The 19,534-nt window shown below is 36.0% G+C and overlaps 1 protein-coding gene across 1 annotated transcript in view; it reads left to right on the top strand.

Moving 5' to 3' along the window:
• The first annotated feature begins 267 nt into the window (after positions 1-267).
• Positions 268-19,534, top strand: part of LOC137637414 (uncharacterized) — a 31,996-nt gene continuing 12,729 nt past the window's right edge. The window contains exons 1-2 of the mRNA XM_068369612.1: positions 268-393; positions 1,171-1,269. Of these exons, the coding sequence (XP_068225713.1) occupies positions 268-393; positions 1,171-1,269 (225 nt within the window). The remainder of the gene's footprint in view (positions 394-1,170; positions 1,270-19,534) is intronic.

Here is a 19,534-nt window from a genome sequence, read left to right as displayed (position 1 = left end):
CGCCATATCTTACCACTGTATTTATGTCTGAAAATATATGAAATCCTTAACCCAATGGAATTTATTAGCTCTAACAGAGGTGGAAGGAAAATAGTTTATGAAGGCCATGTTTATCTGAAACCAAAAGGAATTGGCCAACAACGGCGTTCGAGGTCACAAAGCAAAGCCAAAGTAAAAGTGTAAGACAATGAAGTACTCAGTAAATTGTATGAGCATACACATGGCCTAAATGTGAACCGAATAGAAAATATTAAAGCACTGCAAGACATGAAGAGAAGAGCTAGAGATATACAAGAGACTCATCAACGAATTTCTCAGGGCGTTGAGGGTGTGACGGCGCCGAGTAAGGGTGTGAACTCAAAGGCAGATTGGAAACGACTGAGTTATATTATTGTACAACACTCTCCTTATATACAAAACCTCAAGGCAACAGGACATAACAAGTTCACAAGACAGACAATATTACAGAGGAAAAACCAGACTTGAATTTTCATGTTCGTTTTAGTGCGAGGGAGGAGCGAAGATACAAGCATAATATATACAAAAGGAATCATGTACAATTGTGTGAAACACGGTTGGTACAAGGGTATGGATGAAAGATGAAAAGTATTTCAGCAAGTCTCCCGACAGTAAGCCATTTGAGAAAAAAACCTTCGACAGTGTAGACAACGAAGCCACCACAATTCACTTCCTGTGCCTCAAAATACTGATGAGATGGTTAATTTAATGGAATTATGGTAGATTTTGAAAAAAAAGGCTTTGATGAATAGCATCATAACTCTTTTACCCCAAGGCTCTTTGGAAATTTCCAACCCTTAACCCCCAAGGGGTTATTTTTTCCCCAGCACATTTTGCATTATATATTTTTAATTGCTCTAACAACCTTAATTTTTGTCAGAGAGAGGTCAGGTTGGTCACATTCTCTTGGAAAATGCCTGAATTTTCTCAAAATATTTTATAGCATTTTTTTGCAAGGACGTACCGGTACGTCCATGGGGGTAAAGGGATGAGTTTTGTAAAACGTACCAGTATGTCCTTTGGAGGTAAAAGGGTTAATAGTATTTCCTTAAACGGAAATCAAAGGGCGATTCTTCCACTTTAGCCAGAATATTTATAGAAAGATTCAGGATATACCAGATAAAGTAGCTGAAGTTTTTGAGGTCATTTCAGAATATTTTACCTGAAGAATCAAATGAGGTACTGGATTATTTTGAAGACACTTATATCGGCAGAGCAACTCGAAGCTTCAGGAGACCCGCAAGATTTGACGTAAGTGTTTGGAGTATGTATTTTTATTTTTTTTATTATTATTATTAAATGCTAAGCTACAACCCTAGTTGGAAAAGCAGGATGCTATAAGCCCAGGGGCCCCAACAGGGATAATAGACCAGTGAGGAAAGGAAATAAGGAAAAATAAAATATTTTAGGAATAATAACAATATTAAAATAAATATTTCCTATTTAAACTATAAAAACTTTAACAGAACAAGAGGAAGAGAAACCAGATAGAATAGTGTGCCCGAGTGTACCCTCAAGCAAGAGAACTCTAACCCAAGGCAGTGGAAGACCATGGTACAGAGGCTATGGCACTATCCAAGACTAGAGAACAATGGTTTGATTTTGGAGTGTCCTCCTGGAAGAGCAATATTAAAATAAATATCTCCTATATAACCTATAAAAACTTTAACAGAACAAGAGGAAGAGAAACCAGATAGAATAGAGTGCCCGAGTGTACCCTCAAGCAAGAGAACTCTAACCCAAGACAGTGGAAGGCCATGGTACAGAGGCTATGGCACTACCCAAGACTAGAGAACAATGGTTTGATTTTGGAGTGTCCTTCTCCTAGAAGAGCTGATTATTCAGGAGTGAATAATGCAGTGGAAGGTTGGCATCGAAGTTTTGCTTTATTGGTTGTTTCCATTCTAACATTTGGACTTTCATACATTGTATATGAAAAAAATAGGCTTTATAGGAAATTTATGTCACTCAGTTCCTTGCTGTTCATCCTCGAGTGCTGATGAAACATATAAGAACACTGCTCTACGGATTAAAAATGTTATAGATGATTTGGAAAATCGTTCAATTGTAGTTTTTTTTTTAAAGGAATAGCTTTTTAATCTTAGTTTCTAAATTAATAGTAATTGACAAACTCTTACTTTTTATCTTTTAATCTTAGGTTTTGAATCATGCTTAATTACATTATAGATTATGTTGTCATTTTGTTTTATATCTCGACTTTTTTTTAATTTGTTGTATGAAAATATAATATATTACTTTAATGATATTTTAATTTGTTGTATGAAAATATAATATATTACTTGAATGATATTTTAATTTGTTGTATGAAAATATATATTACTTGAATGATATTTTAATTTGTTTTATGAAAATATAATATATTACTTTAATGATATTTTAATTTGTTGTATGAAAAAATAATATATTACTTTAATGATATTTCAATTTGTTGTATGAAAATATAATATATTACTTGAATGATATTTTAATTTGTTGTATGAAAATATAATATATTACTTTAATGATATTTTAATTTGTTGTATGAAAATATATATTACTTTAATGATATTTTAATTTGTTGTATGAAAATATAATATATTACTTTAATGATATTTTAATTTGTTGTATGAAAATATAATATATTACTTTAATGATATTTTAATTTGTTGTATGAAAATATAATATATTACTTGAATGATATTTTAATTTGTTGTATGAAAATATAACATATTACTTTAATGATATTTTAATTTGTTGTATGAAAATATAATATATTACTTTAATGATTTTTTAATTTGTTGTATGAAAATATAATATATTACTTTAATGATATTTTAATTTGTTGCAGGAAAATATAATATATTACTTGAATGATATTTTAATTTGTTGTATGAAAATATAATATATTACTTTAATGATATTTTAATTTGTTTTATGAAAATATAATATATTACTTTAATATTTTAATTTGTTGTATGAAAATATTATATATAACTTTAATGATATTTTAATTTGTTGTATGAAAATATAATATATTACTTTAATGATATTCTAATTTGTTTTATGAAAATATAATATATTACTTGAATGATATTTTAATTTGTTGTATGAAAATATATATTACTTTAATGATATTTTAATTTGTTGTATGAAAATATAATATATTACTTAAATGATATTTTAATTTGTTTTATGAAAATATAATATATTACTTTAATGATATTTTAATTTGTTGTATGAAAATATATATTACTTTAATGATATTTTAATTTGTTGTATGAAAATATAATATATTACTTTAATGATACTTTAATTTGTTGTATGAAAATATAATATATTACTTGAATGATATTTTAATTTGTTGTATGAAAATATAATATATTACTTTAATGATATTTTAATTTGTTGTATGAAAATATAATATATTACTTGAATGATATTTCAATTTGTTGTATGAAAATATAATATATTACTTTAATGATATTTTAATTTGTTTTATGAAAATATAATATATTACTTTAATGATATTATAATTTATTGTATGAAAATATAATATATTACTTTAATGATATTTTAATTTGTTGTATGAAAATATAATATATTACTTTAATGATATTTTAATTTGTTTTATGAAAATATAATATATTACTTTAATGATACATGTTTTTATCTTTTACTTTACGGGGGGATTTTTTCCTGCGGGGAATTATTGCTGGGGGGATATTTTCCCTGGGGGATTTTTCCTCGGGGGGATATTTTCCTAGAACCGTGTCATCAGTTTCATATTCAATATTTTCCAAGAAAGCATCCTTCATACTTTTAACTGACACAGTGGTTCAATCACTCATTTACGATGATTCATCTCAATGCCGTCCGCTGATAACTCTATGAAATTCTCGAGTTGCTTTCGATTCATCCTTTTGCCTTCACTGACATCATCAGCAAAGCCAAAGGGGCTTAGATGTGGCTTCCAAAGTTCGCATATCAAAAGCCTTCCCCTCATCTAAAGCTTCTGTTAATGATTCAATGAATTCAGTTGTAGATGCAGTATGTGCAATATTAGTATCTACTTTACCACTATCATCTTTAGCTGTCTCTTTCTTAACGACATCTATTGCATGGGCATTATTATTATTATTATTATTATTATTATTATTATTATTATTATTATTATTACTTGCTAAGCTACAACCCTAGTTGGAAAAGCAGGATGCTAGAAGCCCAGGGGCCCCAACAGGGAAAATAGCTCAATTAAGAAAGGAAACCAGGAAAAATAATATATCTTAAGAACAATGACATTTAAATAAATATTTCCTATATAAACTATGAAAACTTTAACAAAACTAGAAAAAGAGAAACCAGATAGAATAGTGGGCCCGAGTGTACCCTCAAGCAAGAGAACTCTAACCCAAGACAGTGGAAGACCATGGTACAGAGGCTATGGCACTACCCAAGACTAGAGAACAATGGTTTGATTTTGGAGTGTCCTTCTCCTAGAAGAGCTGCTTACCATAGCTAAAGAGTCTTTTACCCTTACCAAGAGGAAAGTAGCCAGTGAACAATTAGAGTACAGTAGTTAACCACTTGAGTGAAGAATTTTTGGTAATCTCAGTATTATCATGTGTATGAGGACAGAAGAGAATCTATAAAGAACATGCCAGATTATTCGGTTTATGTGTAGGCAAAGTGAAAATGAACCGTAACCAGAGAGAAGAATTCAATGTTGTACTGTCTGGTCAGTCAAAGGACCCCATAACTCTCTAGCAGTAGTATCCATTGGGTTAACCACAGCATTAAGTCTGACACATAATTTTCCAGTTTTACTCGGCTGCACAGCCTTGTTCAAATTATTTTTCTCCTGCGTTATCAGTCGCTACTATGCGAAGTGTCTCATTATTTGTTTCTCTTATATAACAGAAGAAACAATCAGATTTTACATAAAGTGTAATTGCGTATACTTGCTCCTGTATTTTTTTTCTTGGGATAATCTCCAAGTACGTTTTTTGTAGCTTATCATAAACTTGCTTATGGTAATCAACTGGTAACATCTTAAAGTTAAAATTTGCGGGTTTTAGGTCTCCACTCAGACCATCTACATCATTCTGCTCGGGCGACCATAAGCCAGCAGGGACTATCACTTCTCTAACCTCCCCCTAGGCACCACCCTGGGGTACTCCCCCCCCCCCCCCCCCCGTAGAAGGTCACACAGTATCCACGTCCTGGTAGGGACGCGAACTCGGGCCCTCTGAAACAGAAGCCCGCGACGCTACCAACCTAGCTATCTTCTATGCCATTTACCATTTTTACCTTTTAAACTGTTTGCTGAAGCTTCTTCAGTTACAAAGTAACTTCTTATCAAACACAACTATTTAAAATATGGAAATAGAATTGCAAGGAGGAGGTGGGACTGGACGCCTGGTGGGAGGAGATCAAGAGGTAGACCAGGTAAACGCTGGAGGGATGGAATTGAAGAGATTCTGACAAAGAACAACATGCCAACAATTGAACAGCTGAGAAGAGAGGGAATTTTTGAAAACAGAATTGAATGGAGAAGACAACTGATTCCACTGACAGGCTGAAAGCCTACCTGGGAGTGGAAGTGAAGTGAAGTAAGGTGATTTAAAATATGTTGTACAAGTTTATTGAAACTACCGTCAGTTGGATTCACAACAAATGCCCCTGAAGACTGTGACTGAAGACACATAGAAAGCTATCTAAAGATGTTTTCTCTTCGGATCGGAGGCAATCTATAAGCAATTTTCATCAACTCAGTAACTGAAAAAATACATCTTTTCAAATTTTGTCATGAAAGCATTTTTTTAACAGATTCTTTTCAAGTTTTTAAAAATTGTGTGGCGGCAAGTTTCATTCTGCTGTTTCCTTCAGTATATGTAAGCATGGTATATGTCTCGTTTTCCTAGTTTCAGTCTCTAGAAAATGAATCAAAATGGTGATAGACTCAATAATATTCTTTTAAAATGTTTAAAATTTGCATAATTACCATACAATAACTGGACGAAGAAATTTTGAAATTTGAACTTTGACCTTTGAATCCAGTGACCTTTCCCGTTGACGTCACTGACCTCAACCTCTCAGATACATAGATCATCCTTGACCATTATTGCATACCCTTTTATTGGTGAACGTTTAGTAATAATACCTCTAAAAGCAATGTAGAAAAAAAAAAATTCCTATATCATGATCAAGATTTCAGCTGCCAATATGGTTGCCATAATGGCTTCCAAACCAATCTATATTTGAGCTCATCATAATCTTAATTCGTTAATCACATTCCAATACAACACTTCTAGACCTCTGTATTATGACCTCTGCACCATCAGTAGAAGAAACTCTTTAGCTATGGTCAGCAGCTCTTCTAGGAGAAGGATACTCCAAAATCAAATCATTGTTCTCTAGTCTTGGGTAGTGTCATAGCCTCTGTACCATGGTCTTCCACTGTCTTGGATTAGAGTTCTCTTGCTTGAGGGTACACTCGGGCACACTATTCTATCTTATTTCTCTTCCTCTTGTTTTGTTAAAGTTTTTATAGTTTATTTAAAAAATATTTATTTCAATGTTGTTACGGTTCGTAAGATATATTTTCCCTTGATTCCTTTCCTCACTGGGCTATTTTCCCTGTTGGAGCCTCTGAGCTTATAGCATTCTGCTCTTCCAACTAGGGTTGTAGCCTAGCAAGTAATAATAATAATAATTATGCGGCCATCTTGATTTTGGCCTTCCTAACAGCCGTTGAGCTTATCACCCATCATATTCATAATCAGCACAAAAAACGAAAAAGAGACCTCTCCCATATTTGAATACTAAAAAACCCCCGGAGCCCATTTCTTAATACTTGCCCCAAGACTATGCGGAAATAAGGAAATTAAAAGAACAATAGGAGTGATTTTGAACTAGGAAATCCAAAGGTATAGTACTGACTATATTTTCAATAGCTCGTCCACAAATATATATAAGAAAATTCCCCAAAAATAAAAAGGGGTTTTTTTCCTCCAGGGGACGTTTTCCTCGAGGGATTTTTTCCTTCAGGGGACGTTTTCCTCGAGGGATTTTTTCCTTCAGGGGACGTTTTCCTCGAGCGATTTTTTCCTTCAGGGGACGTTTTCCACGAGGGATTTTTTCCTTCAGGGGACGTTTTCCACGAGGGATTTTTTCCTCCAGGGGACGTTTTCCACGAGGGATTTTTTCCTCCAGGGGACGTTTTCCTCGAGGGATTTTTTCCTCCAGGGGACATTTTCCTCGAGGGATTTTTTCCTTCAGGGGATGTTTTCCTCGAGGGATTTTTTCCTTCAGGGGACGTTTTCCTCGAGGGATTTTCTCATCCAGGGGACGTTTTCATCGAGGGATTTTTTCCTTCAGGGGACGTTTTCCTCGAGGGATTTTCTCCTTCAGGGGACGTTTTCCTCGAGGGATTTTTTCCTTCAGGGGACGTTTTCCTCGAGGGATTTTCTCCTTCAGGGGACGTTTTCCTCGAGGGATTTTTTCCTCCAGGGGACGTTTTCCTCGAGGGATTTTCTCCTTCAGGGGACGTTTTCCTCGAGGGATTTTTTCCTCCAGGGGACGTTTTCCTCGAGGGATTTTCTCATTCAGGGGACGTTTTCCTCGAGGGATTTTCTCCTCCAGGGGACGTTTTCCTCGAGGGATTTTTTCCTCCAGGGGACGTTTTCCTCGAGGGATTTTTTCCTCCAGGGGACGTTTTCCTCGAGGGATTTTTTCCTTCAGGGGACGTTTTCCTCTGGGGATATTTTCCTTCAGGGGACGTTTTCCTCGAGGGATTTTTTCCTTCAGGGGACGTTTTCCTCGAGGGATTTTTTCCTTCGGGGGACGTTTTCCTCGAGGGATTTTGTCCTTCGAGGGACGTTTTCCTCGAGGGATTTTTTCCTACGGGGGACGTTTTCCTCGAGGGATTTTTTCCTTCGGGGGACGTTTTCCTCGAGGGATTTTTTCCTTCGGGGGACGTTTTCCTCGAGGGATTTTTTCCTTCGGGGGACGTTTTCCTCGAGGGATTTTTTCCTTCGCGGGACGTTTTCCTCGAGGGATTTTTTCCTTCGCGGGACGTTTTCCTCGAGGAATTTTTTCCTTCAGGGGACGTTTTCCTTGAGGGATTTTTTCCTGGCACTGATGACACAGACAAAGATTTAGCCAATCTAAATGAGGCAGCTGCCTTTTCACGAAGAATGAATAACGAATAGCAAACCTAGGTATTTTGAAGCTCATTGTCTCATGGCATGACGGAGTGTATTCCAGAGGAAGCATAAACGTTTTTTTTCAAATGGTGTAATAGGGATAAATGTGATCTATTCAAAAACAGGATGAGGTAAAAATGTCAAATCATTGCGAAAAAAAGTGAAGAGTTACTCAACTTTTAATGTCATCAAGTCACACAGATAAATAATTTAGACATTTGTGTAGTTCACTGTTCCACATCATGCGTGAAACCTCTCTTCAAGTGGCTGTTGGTCTGACAATAATAGACAGAATTAAATATCTTATTAAAAATGTTTCAAGGTCTGGATTGCTCTACTGATTATCCAATGGTTCCAAGACTGGAAATCCAGATCCCACCAAGCGTTCTTAAAAAGTTCCTGATTATCCAATGGTTCCAAGACTGGAGATCCAGATCCCACCAAGCGTTCTTAAAAAGATACTGATTATCCAATGGTTCCAAGACTGGAGATCCAGATCCCACCAAGCGTTCTTAAAAAGTTCCTGATTATCCAATGGTTCCAAGACTGGAGATCCAGATCCCACCAAGCGTTCTTAAAAAGATACTGATTATCCAATGGTTCCAAGACTGGAAATCCAGATCCCACCAAGCGTTCTTAAAAAGTTCCTGATAATCCAATGGTTCCAAGACTGGAGATCCAGATCCCACCAAGCGTTCTTAAAAAGTTCCTGATTATCCAATGGTTCCAAGACTGGAGATCCAGATCCCACCAAGCGTTCTTAAAAAGTTCCTGATTATCCAATGGTTCCAAGACTGGAGATCCAGATCCCACCAAGCGTTCTTAAAAAGATACTGATTATCCAATGGTTCCAAGACTGGAAATCCAGATCCCACCAAGCGTTCTTAAAAAGTTCCTGATTATCCAATGGTTCCAAGACTGGAGATCCAGATCCCACCAAGCGTTCTTAAAAAGTTCCTGATTATCCAATGGTTCCAAGACTGGAGATCCAGATCCCACCAAGCGTTCTTAAAAAGTTCCTGATTATCCAATGGTTCCAAGACTGGAGATCCAGATCCCACCAAGCGTTCTTAAAAAGTTCCTGATTATCCAATGGTTCCAAGACTGGAGATCCAGATCCCACCAAGCGTTCTTAAAAAGATACTGATTATCCAATGGTTCCAAGACTGGAGATCCAGATCCCACCAAGCGTTCTTAAAAAGTTCCTGATTATCCAATGGTTCCAAGACTGGAAATCCAGATCCCACCAAGCGTTCTTAAAAAGATACTGATTATCCAATGGTTCCAAGACTGGAGATCCAGATCCCACCAAGCGTTCTTAAAAAGTTCCTGATTATCCAATGGTTCCAAGACTGGAGATCCAGATCCCACCAAGCGTTCTTAAAAAGTTCCTGATTATCCAATGGTTCCAAGACTGGAGATCCAGATCCCACCAAGCGTTCTTAAAAAGATACTGATTATCCAATGGTTCCAAGATTGGAGATCCAGATCCCACCAAGCGTTCTTAAAAAGTTCCTGATTATCCAATGGTTCCAAGACTGGAGATCCAGATCCCACCAAGCGTTCTTAAAAAGATACTGATTATCCAATGGTTCCAAGACTGGAGATCCAGATCCCACCAAGCGTTCTTAAAAAGTTCCTGATTATCCAATGGTTCCAAGACTGGAGATCCAGATCCCACCAAGCGTTCTTAAAAAGATACTGATTATCCAATGGTTCCAAGACTGGAAATCCAGATCCCACCAAGCGTTCTTAAAAAGTTCCTGATTATCCAATGGTTCCAAGACTGGAGATCCAGATCCCACCAAGCGTTCTTAAAAAGATACTGATTATCCAATGGTTCCAAGACTGGAGATCCAGATCCCACCAAGCGTTCTTAAAAAGTTCCTGATTATCCAATGGTTCCAAGACTGGAGATCCAGATCCCACCAAGCGTTCTTAAAAAGTTCCTGATTATCCAATGGTTCCAAGACTGGAAATCCAGATCCCACCAAGCATTCTTAAAATGTTCCTGATTATCCAATGGTTCCAAGACTGGAAATCCAGATCCCATCAAGCGTTCTTAAAAAGATACTGTTTATCCAATGGTTCCAAGACTGGAAATCCAGATCCCATCAAGCGTTCTTAAAAAGATACTGTTTATCCAATGGTTCCAAGACTGGAAATCCAGATCCCACCAAGCGTTCTTAAAAAGTTCCTGATTATCCAATTGTTCCAAGACTGGAAATCCAGATCCCATCAAGCGTTCTTAAAAAGATACTGTTTATCCAATGGTTCCAAGACTGGAAATCCAGATCCCATCAAGCGTTCTTAAAAAGATACTGTTTATCCAATGGTTCCAAGACTGGAAATCCAGATCCCATCAAGCGTTCTTAAAAAGATACTGTTTATCCAATGGTTCCAAGACTGGAAATCCAGATCCCACCAAGCGTTCTTAAAAAGATACTGATTATCCAATGGTTCCAAGACTGGAAATCCAGATCCCACCAAGCGTTCTTAAAAAGATACTGATTATCCAATGGTTCCAAGACTGGAAATCCAGATCCCACCAAGCGTTCTTAAAAAGATACTGATTATCCAATGGTTCCAAGACTGGAAATCCAGATCCCACCAAGCGTTCTTAAAAAGATACTGATTATCCAATGGTTCCAAGACTGGAAATCCAGATCCCACCAAGCGTTCTTAAAAAGATACTGATTATCCAATGGTTCCAAGACTGGAAATCCAGATCCCACCAAGCGTTCTTAAAAAGATACTGATTATCCAATGGTTCCAAGACTGGAAATCCAGATCCCACCAAGCGTTCTTAAAAAGATACTGATTATCCAATGGTTCCAAGACTGGAAATCCAGATCCCACCAAGCGTTCTTAAAAAGATACTGATTATCCAATGGTTCCAAGACTGGAAATCCAGATCCCACCAAGCGTTCTTAAAAAGATACTGATTATCCAATGGTTCCAAGACTGGAAATCCAGATCCCATCAAGCGTTCTTAAAAAGATACTGATTATCCAATGGTTCCAAGATTGGAAATCCAGATCCCATCAAGCGTTCTTAAAAAGATACTGATTATCCAATGGTTCCAAGACTGGAAATCCAGATCCCACCAAGCGTTCTTAAAAAGATACTGATTATCCAATGGTTCCAAGACTGGAAATCCAGATCCCATCAAGCGTTCTTAAAAAGATACTGATTATCCAATGGTTCCAAGACTGGAAATCTAGATCCCATCAAGCGTTCTTAAAAAGATACTGATTATCCAATGGTTCCAAGACTGGAAATCTAGATCCCATCAAGCGTTCTTAAAAAGATACTGATTATCCAATGGTTCCAAGACTGGAAATCCAGATCCCATCAAGTGTTTTTAAAAAGATAAGAGAAAACTCTGGAATATAAATGTCCCCAGATATAGTTCTAGGTAGATTCACACATTGCGCAGAAGACACTTTAGATTTTGTGAGGACACGGTGGATTTTAAAAGAACATTACAAGGCGCTGTTGTGACAATATGGCAGGTCAAGGAATAAAATGAGGATATTGTACCCCTTGCTTCGAACCCTTTGCATAAAAGGTTTTTATGAAATGCAAATGATGCTTTACCAGACATGGCTCCTTTTCATAAACCATCAGACTGGACAACTTGCTGCCCAGAGCTACAGTTCACAAAAAGAAACCATATGGTTTAATATGATAAAAGCCTTTAGGTCATAGTGATAGCCATGAGCTCAACTTTCAGATTATCAATCCAGTAGTCACCTGGGGAGACCTTGGGTATGGTTGAAATGCTCATTCTATTACTTTAGCCTTGGCTTCTTCATAAATCTGATCTCATACTATCATTATGGCAACCAATTTGATTTTGGACCCTTTTACCCCCAGGCTATTTGGAAATTGCCAACCCTTAACCCCCAAGGGGTTATTTTTTTCCCCAGCACATTTTGCAGTATATGTTTTTTAAATTGCTCTAAAAGCCTTAATTTTTGTCATAGAGAGGTCAGGTTGGTCTCAATCTCTTGGAAAATGCCTGAATTTTCTCAAAAAATTATCAAAAATATGAAAAAAAATTTTCATAGCATTTTTTTGCAAGGACTACCGGTACGTCCATGGGGGTAAAGGATGGCTTTTGTGAAACGTACCAGTACGTCCTTTGGGGGTAAAAGGGTTGCATCTAGCATTTTACGCTCTAGAAACAGCTCAATTTTCTAGATTTTTATTTTACGACAGTATCCATTTTGGGTGCCTTATTATTATTATTATTATTATTATTATTACTACTATCCAAGCTACAACCCTAGTTGGAAAAGCAAGATGCTATAAGCCCAGGGGCTCCAACAGGGAAAAATAGCCCAGTGAGGAAAGGAAATAAGGAAATAAATAAATGAAGAGAACAAATTAATAATAAATCATTCTAAAATAAGTAACAACGTCAAAACAGACATGTCATATATAAACTATTGCTATTGAACTCCAGGAAATATTTCTCAATGTCTCATCTGCAAATTTATCAAACTTCTTATTACGATATTACCTGTCCTTTTGGCCGTTATATTAGATTTAGATTTCAAAAGCAAATTCTAATGACTTTTATGCTATCATTTTACGGAGCCTTTGTAGGGTGACGGCCAGATCCCGTAGAAAACGGGAATATTCTGAACTGTGGCCGTCGTTCTAAAAACAATTTTGGCGGGAGAAGCTAACTTAAAAAACCCACCTAACCTATGCTTACCTATCCTTACCCAGGGGGGCTCCGCCACCCCGGACCGCCCCCCCCCCCCTTACACAAAAGTTTCCTTACCTACGAGTACGACGGGAGAAGCTAACTTGAAAAACCCACCTAACCTATGCTAAAAGCCGTGTCCTTACCCAGGGGGGCGGCGCCTCCCCCCGAACCCCCTTACACAACATATTTAAGATCCGTAGACCATTTCCAAACGTTTTTATTCTATACAAGATAACAGTCGGAGCGATAATAAGCAAATTAGGACGGTTGGCCGTAGCGCTACAAACTACCCCATTTTACTATCGGGACATAACGTTATTACAAGGAATCTCATCCATGACCAAAAAAAAAAAAAAAACACTCAAAAAACTTAGAAAAGCAAAAACTCTCCAAGAGTACGACAAAGATGGCGCTGCAAAAGGGAATTGTTCAACGGGAAACGTGTTAGTTGTAGCACATTGAGAACGGGAGTTGTAACGGCTCTCTTGCCCCAAGTATCCTTCCCTCTACCCTATCCTTCGAGACATGGTTAACTCTATTAACACGTCCCTTGTTTTAAAGTTTTTATAGTTTATATAGGAAATATTTTTAAATGTTGTTACTGTTCTTGAAATATTTTTTTCTTCCTTGTTTCCTTTCCTCACTGGGCTATTTTCCTTGTTGAGGCCCCTGGGCTTATAGCATCCTGCTGTTCCAACTAGGGTTGAAGCTTAGCAAATAATTATAATAATAATAATAATAATAATAATAATAATAATAGATTTATTTACAAGGCCTTATAAAGTTTGTGACCATGAATATCCCTAGGGATATTCGCACGAGAAGTCAGAACTCTGTTGATACGTCTAAGGTAAAATTTCTCTGGTATAACACTCACAGAAATATGTAGAAGCTGCCAATGAGGAACTTCCATCAGGACAACATGGCTCGATCCCAAAAATAGATTTTTCCTATGTCAAAAACCATTAATTTTCTCGTCAATATTCCCGTAGCCATTCTGATGGCAATTTTGCCTTTGAGAGTGAAAAATATTTTTGAGCCTATCATGATTTTAACCCTTTTACCCCCGGGCTATTTGGAACTTTCCAACCCTTAACCCACAGGGTTTTTTTTCTTTTTAAATTGCTCTAACAGCCTTAATTTTCATCATAGAGAGGTCAGGTTGGTCTCATTCTTTTGGAAAATGCCTGAAGTTTCTCAAAAAGTTATCAAAAATATGTAAAAAAAAAATGTAACCAGCAGTTTTTTGCAAGAACGTACCAGTACGTCCATGGGGGTAAAGGGATGAGTTTTGTGAAACGTACCAGTATGTCCTTTGGGGGTAAAAGGGTTAATTCTATTTTTTAGACATCCAAACTAAGAAAACTTGGTATCTCCCATGTTTGACAAATAAGGAATTCACGGGATAAGACTTGCCCCTACAGACTTATATACATAAATCTTCTCTCCTTCAAAAGGCGATCCACCAACTCCTTTGATTTGACAGACCATTTATATTTCATCTCTTTATCTTGGTATTTACTCTCTACACTGTTAGAAAATACCGTAATTTTTATCTGAAATTCTTTGTAAGAATATACTGTTCTCAACCTTATTTCAGTAAAATACAGGAGACCGTAATTTTACCTTACTTTGTTATTATCTTTTACAGGTTAGTGGCTGTAATATCACTATTTAACGTCAATATATCCGTTTTTAAAACGGTAAAAATCCTGGAATAAATTTTGCCAGAGTTTAACCATTTTTAATGCAAATTTTTGTAGACAGACAAAAGTCCTTCATGGTAATTTTTAATAACTATGATTTGCTGCAAACAAAAAAGTTTACCCTTTCTGTCGGGCAAGCAGATATACAGATATACACTGTTAAGAACGGATATATTATTATTATTATTATTATTATTATTATTATTATTATTATTATCATTATTATTATTATTGTTATTATTATTATTATTCCATCCATATACCAAGGCACTCCCCCCAATTTTGGGGGGTAGCCGACATCAACAAGAAACAAAACAAAAAAGGGGACCTCTACTCTCTACGTTCCTCCAGCCTAACCAGGGACTCAGCCGAGTTCAGCTGATACTGCTATTATTATTATTATTATTATTATTATTATTATTAAATGCTAAGCTACAACCCTAGTTGGAAAATCAGGATGATATAAGCCCAGGGGCCTCAACAGGGAAAATAGCCCGGTGAGGAAAGGAAATAAAGAAAAATAAAATATTTTAAGAATAGTAACGACATTAAGATAAATATTTCCTATATAGGCTAAACTATAAAAACTTTAACAAAACTAGAAGAGAAACTAGATAGAACAGTGTGCCCGAGTGTACGCTCAAGCAAGAGAACTCTAACCCAAGACAGTGGAAGACCATGGTACAGAGGCTATGGCACTACCCAAGACTAGAGAACAATGGTTTGATTTTGGAGTGTCCTTCTCCTAGAAGAGCTGTTTACCATAGCTAAAGAGTCTCTTTTACGCTTACCAAGAGGAAAGTGGCCACTGAACAATTACAGGCCTTTATTGACGTAAAGGAGTGATATTACGGTCACCAACCCGTAGAAAATGATAACAGAGTAGGGTAAAAATTACGATCGCCTTTATTTCACTGGAATACGGCTGAGAACGTATATTTTTACGGAGAATTTCCTATCAAAATTGCGGTTTTTTAAACAATACAGCCTACATAAGGACGTCGGCTAATGTTTGGTTAAGATGACTTCACGATAGGATAAAACGTTCTTTTATTTACTCAAGTCAAAAGTATTGTTTGTCTCCCTGGAATCCCAGACGAAGTGGCATCCTGTCCTTTGACGTTAAGAAGGATACTTCTGAAGGATCCAGCTCATATAGGATTGATGTCATCGCGACCCGTCACTATCATCATCATTATTATTATTATTATTATTATTATTATTATTATCATAAATTATTATTATTATTATTACTAGCCAAGCTACAACCCTGGTAGGAAAAGCAAGATGCTATAAGTCCAAGGGCTCCAATAGGGAAAAATAGCCCAGTGAGGAAATGAAATAAGGAAATAAATAAATGATGGGAACAAATTAACAATAAATCATTCTAAAAACCGTAACAACGTCAAAACAGATATGTCGTATATAAACTATAAAAAGACCTATGTCAACCTGTTCAACATAAAAACATTTGCTGTAAATTTGAACTTTTGAAGTTCTACTGATTCAACTACCTGATTAGGAAGATCATTCCACAACACAGAATAGAGAGATTTGGAAAATTTTATTTTTTGTAAAATATCTCAAATAATTATATCTTTGTCAATATTTTAAATAAGATATAAGAATCATTCATCTATTTCTTTAATCAGGCCATCATTTTACAATTTTTCTGGTGGCTGTGTTTTTTTCCCAGTCTTTCCTTCTACATACTTCTGAGAACGTCCTTCGCTGCGTAAATAGGAAAAGGAGCGTCCATTGTGCGTAATTCTAGTCCTTTGAGCCACTCACTTACTCCTAGAAATCCTTTCCTTTGAAGGATTTCCCACCCACAAACTACAACACTCAGCTTGATCATGATTATATTGCTCACGATGTTCTAATTTGATCATGATGTTCTATGTTGATCATGATGTTCTATGTTGATCATGATGTTCTAATTTGATCATGATGTTCTATGTTGATCATGATGTTCTAATTTGATCATGATGTTCTAGTTTGATCATGATGTTCTATGTTGATCATGATGTTCTAATTTGATCATGATGTTCTATGTTGATCATGATGTTCTAATTTGATCATGATGTTCTATGTTGATCATGATGTTCTAATTTGATCATAATGTTCTAGTTTGATCATGATGTTCTAATTTGATCATGATGTTCTATGTTGATCATGATGTTCTATGTTGATCATGATGTTCTAATTTGATCATAATGTTCTAGTTTGATCATGATGTTCTAATTTGATCATGATGTTCTATGTTGATCATGATGTTCTAATTTGATCATGATGTTCTATGTTGATCATGATGTTCTAATTTGATCATGATGTTCTATGTTGATCAAGATGTTCTAATTTGATCATAATGTTCTAGTTTGATCATGATGTTCTAATTTGATCATGATGTTCTATGTTGATCATAATGTTCTAGTTTGATCATGATGTTCCATATTGATCATGATGTTCTAGTTTGATCATGATGTTCCATATTGATCATAATGTTCTAATTTGATCATGATGTTCTATGTTGATCATAATGTTCTAGTTTGATCATGATGTTCCATATTGATCATGATGTTCTAATTTGATCATGATGTTCCATATTGATCATAATGTTCTAATTTGATCATGATGTTCTATGTTGATCATAATGTTCTAGTTTGATCATGATGTTCTAATTTGATCATGATGTTCTATGTTGATCATAATGTTCTAATTTGATCATGATGTTCTAGTTTGATCATGATGTTCTATGTTGATCATGATGTTCTAATTTGATCATGATGTTCTATGTTGATCATGATGTTCTAATTTGATCATGATGTTCTAGTTTGATCATGATGTTCCATGTTGATCATTTTTTATTAGTTATCCCATTATCTCTAGAAGTTTTATTCCAGCTGTTACCAAGTTGTGGAATGATCTTCCTAATCGGGTAGTTGAATCAGTAGAACTTCAAAAGTTCAAAGTTGGAGCAAATGCTTTTTTGTTGACCAGGCGGACATGAGTCTTTTTATAGTTTATATATGACATATTTGTTTTTGATGTTGTTAATAGTTTATATATGACATGGCTGTTTTGACGTTGTTACTTTTTTTTAGAATGATTTATTGTTAATTTGTTCTCTTCTTTTATTTGTTTCCTTATTTCCTTTCCTCACTGGGCTATTTTTCCCTGTTGGGGCCCCTGGGCTTATAGCATCTTGCTTTTCCAACTAGGGTTTTAGCTTGGATAGTAATAATAATAATAATAATAATGATAATAATAATATCTTTTGCAGTTCACCCTTTGCTCTCCATTTGCGATTTAAAGCAATATGTAATGATTATTATCTATAATGGATATTATTCTTATGTTGATAAGAATAATACTAGGAATAATGACGTTACCTATGATAATACTGTACTATTAGGCTTTCAGCCATGTTAACCCCCAGGCAATTTGGAAATTTCCAACCCTTAACCCCCAGGGGGTTATTTTTTTCCCAGCACATTTTGCAGTATATTTTTTCTAAATTGCTCTAACAGCCTTAATTTTTGTCATAGAGAGGTCAGGTTGGTCTCATTCTCTTGGAAAATGCCGGAATTTTTTCAAAAAAAGTATCAAAAATATGAAAAAAAATAATTTTTATAGCATTTTTTTGCATGGACGTACCGTGGGGGTAAAGGGATGGCTTTTGTGAAACGTACCAGTACGTAATTTTTGGGGTAAAAGGGTTAATTGTGTATGAAATAGACTTGTAAGAATTAACGGTCTTAAAGGGTTAAAGGCCGCTCATGAATGGCAGAGGCAAGGGACGGTGACATTGCCCTATCAAGAAGGACAATGCCCTAGAGACTGACCATATATACATATGATCAGCTCCCCAGCCCCCCTCTCCATCCAAGCTAGGACCAAGGAGGGTTAGGCAATGGCTGCTGATGACTCAGCAGGTAGACCTATAGGCTCCCCCAAAACACCCCACATCCATAGCTCACAAGACCGGTGAGGTTGCAGCGACCAAAGGAACTAACGAGTCTGAGCGAGACTCGAACCCCAGCCCGGCAATCACGATGCAAGGACGCTACCACCAGGCCACCACAACCCTAAAACAGTTTGGTAAATGGAGAGGGTTCAGAACGAACAAAGAAAAAGGAAACTGCGCAAATTATAATCTCAGGTGAAAAATAAAATGTTATTTATAGAGCTGTAATGTTGTAAGACAACTCTTTTATCATAACGTACTGCGGATGTCTTCACTTTTGCCTACACATACACCGAATAGTCTGGCATATTCTTCACAGATTCTCCTCTGTCCTCATACACCTGACAACACTAAGATTACAAAACAATTCTTCTTCACCCAAGAGGTTAACTACTGTACTCTAATTGTTCAATGGCTTCTTTCCCCTTGGTAAGGGTAGAAGAGACTCTTTAGCTATGATAAGCAGCTCTTCTAGGAGAAGAATGCTCCAAAATCAAACCATTGTTCTCTAGTCTTGGATAGTGCCATAGCCTCTGTACCATGGTCTTCCACTGTCTTGGGTTAGAGTTCCTTTGCTTGAGGGTACACTCGGGCACACTATTCTATCTAATTTCTCTTTCTCTTGTTTTGTTAAAGTTTTTTTTTAGTTTATATAGGGAATATTTAATTGTTGTAACTGTTCTCGAGATATTTTATTTTTCCTTCTTTCCTTTCCTCACTGGGCTATTTTCCCTATTAGGACCCCTGGGCTTAAAGCATCCTGCTTTTCCAACTAAGGTTGTAGCTTAGCAAGTAATAATAATAATAATATAGTCTTATAGGCGTTATTTTAGAAAAGCGAACGTGAATCTGCCACATTGAATGTGCTAGTTCCATGAGTGTGGTGTCAGACTGGCTCCCAAAGTGTAGACCTCTTCCA

The sequence above is a fragment of the Palaemon carinicauda genome, unplaced genomic scaffold (assembly GCF_036898095.1).
Source record: "Palaemon carinicauda isolate YSFRI2023 unplaced genomic scaffold, ASM3689809v2 scaffold72, whole genome shotgun sequence".
NCBI lineage: Eukaryota > Metazoa > Arthropoda > Malacostraca > Decapoda > Palaemonidae > Palaemon > Palaemon carinicauda.
The sequence above is the reverse complement of the archived record's forward strand: the minus strand, read 5'-3'. Positions and strand labels throughout refer to the sequence as shown.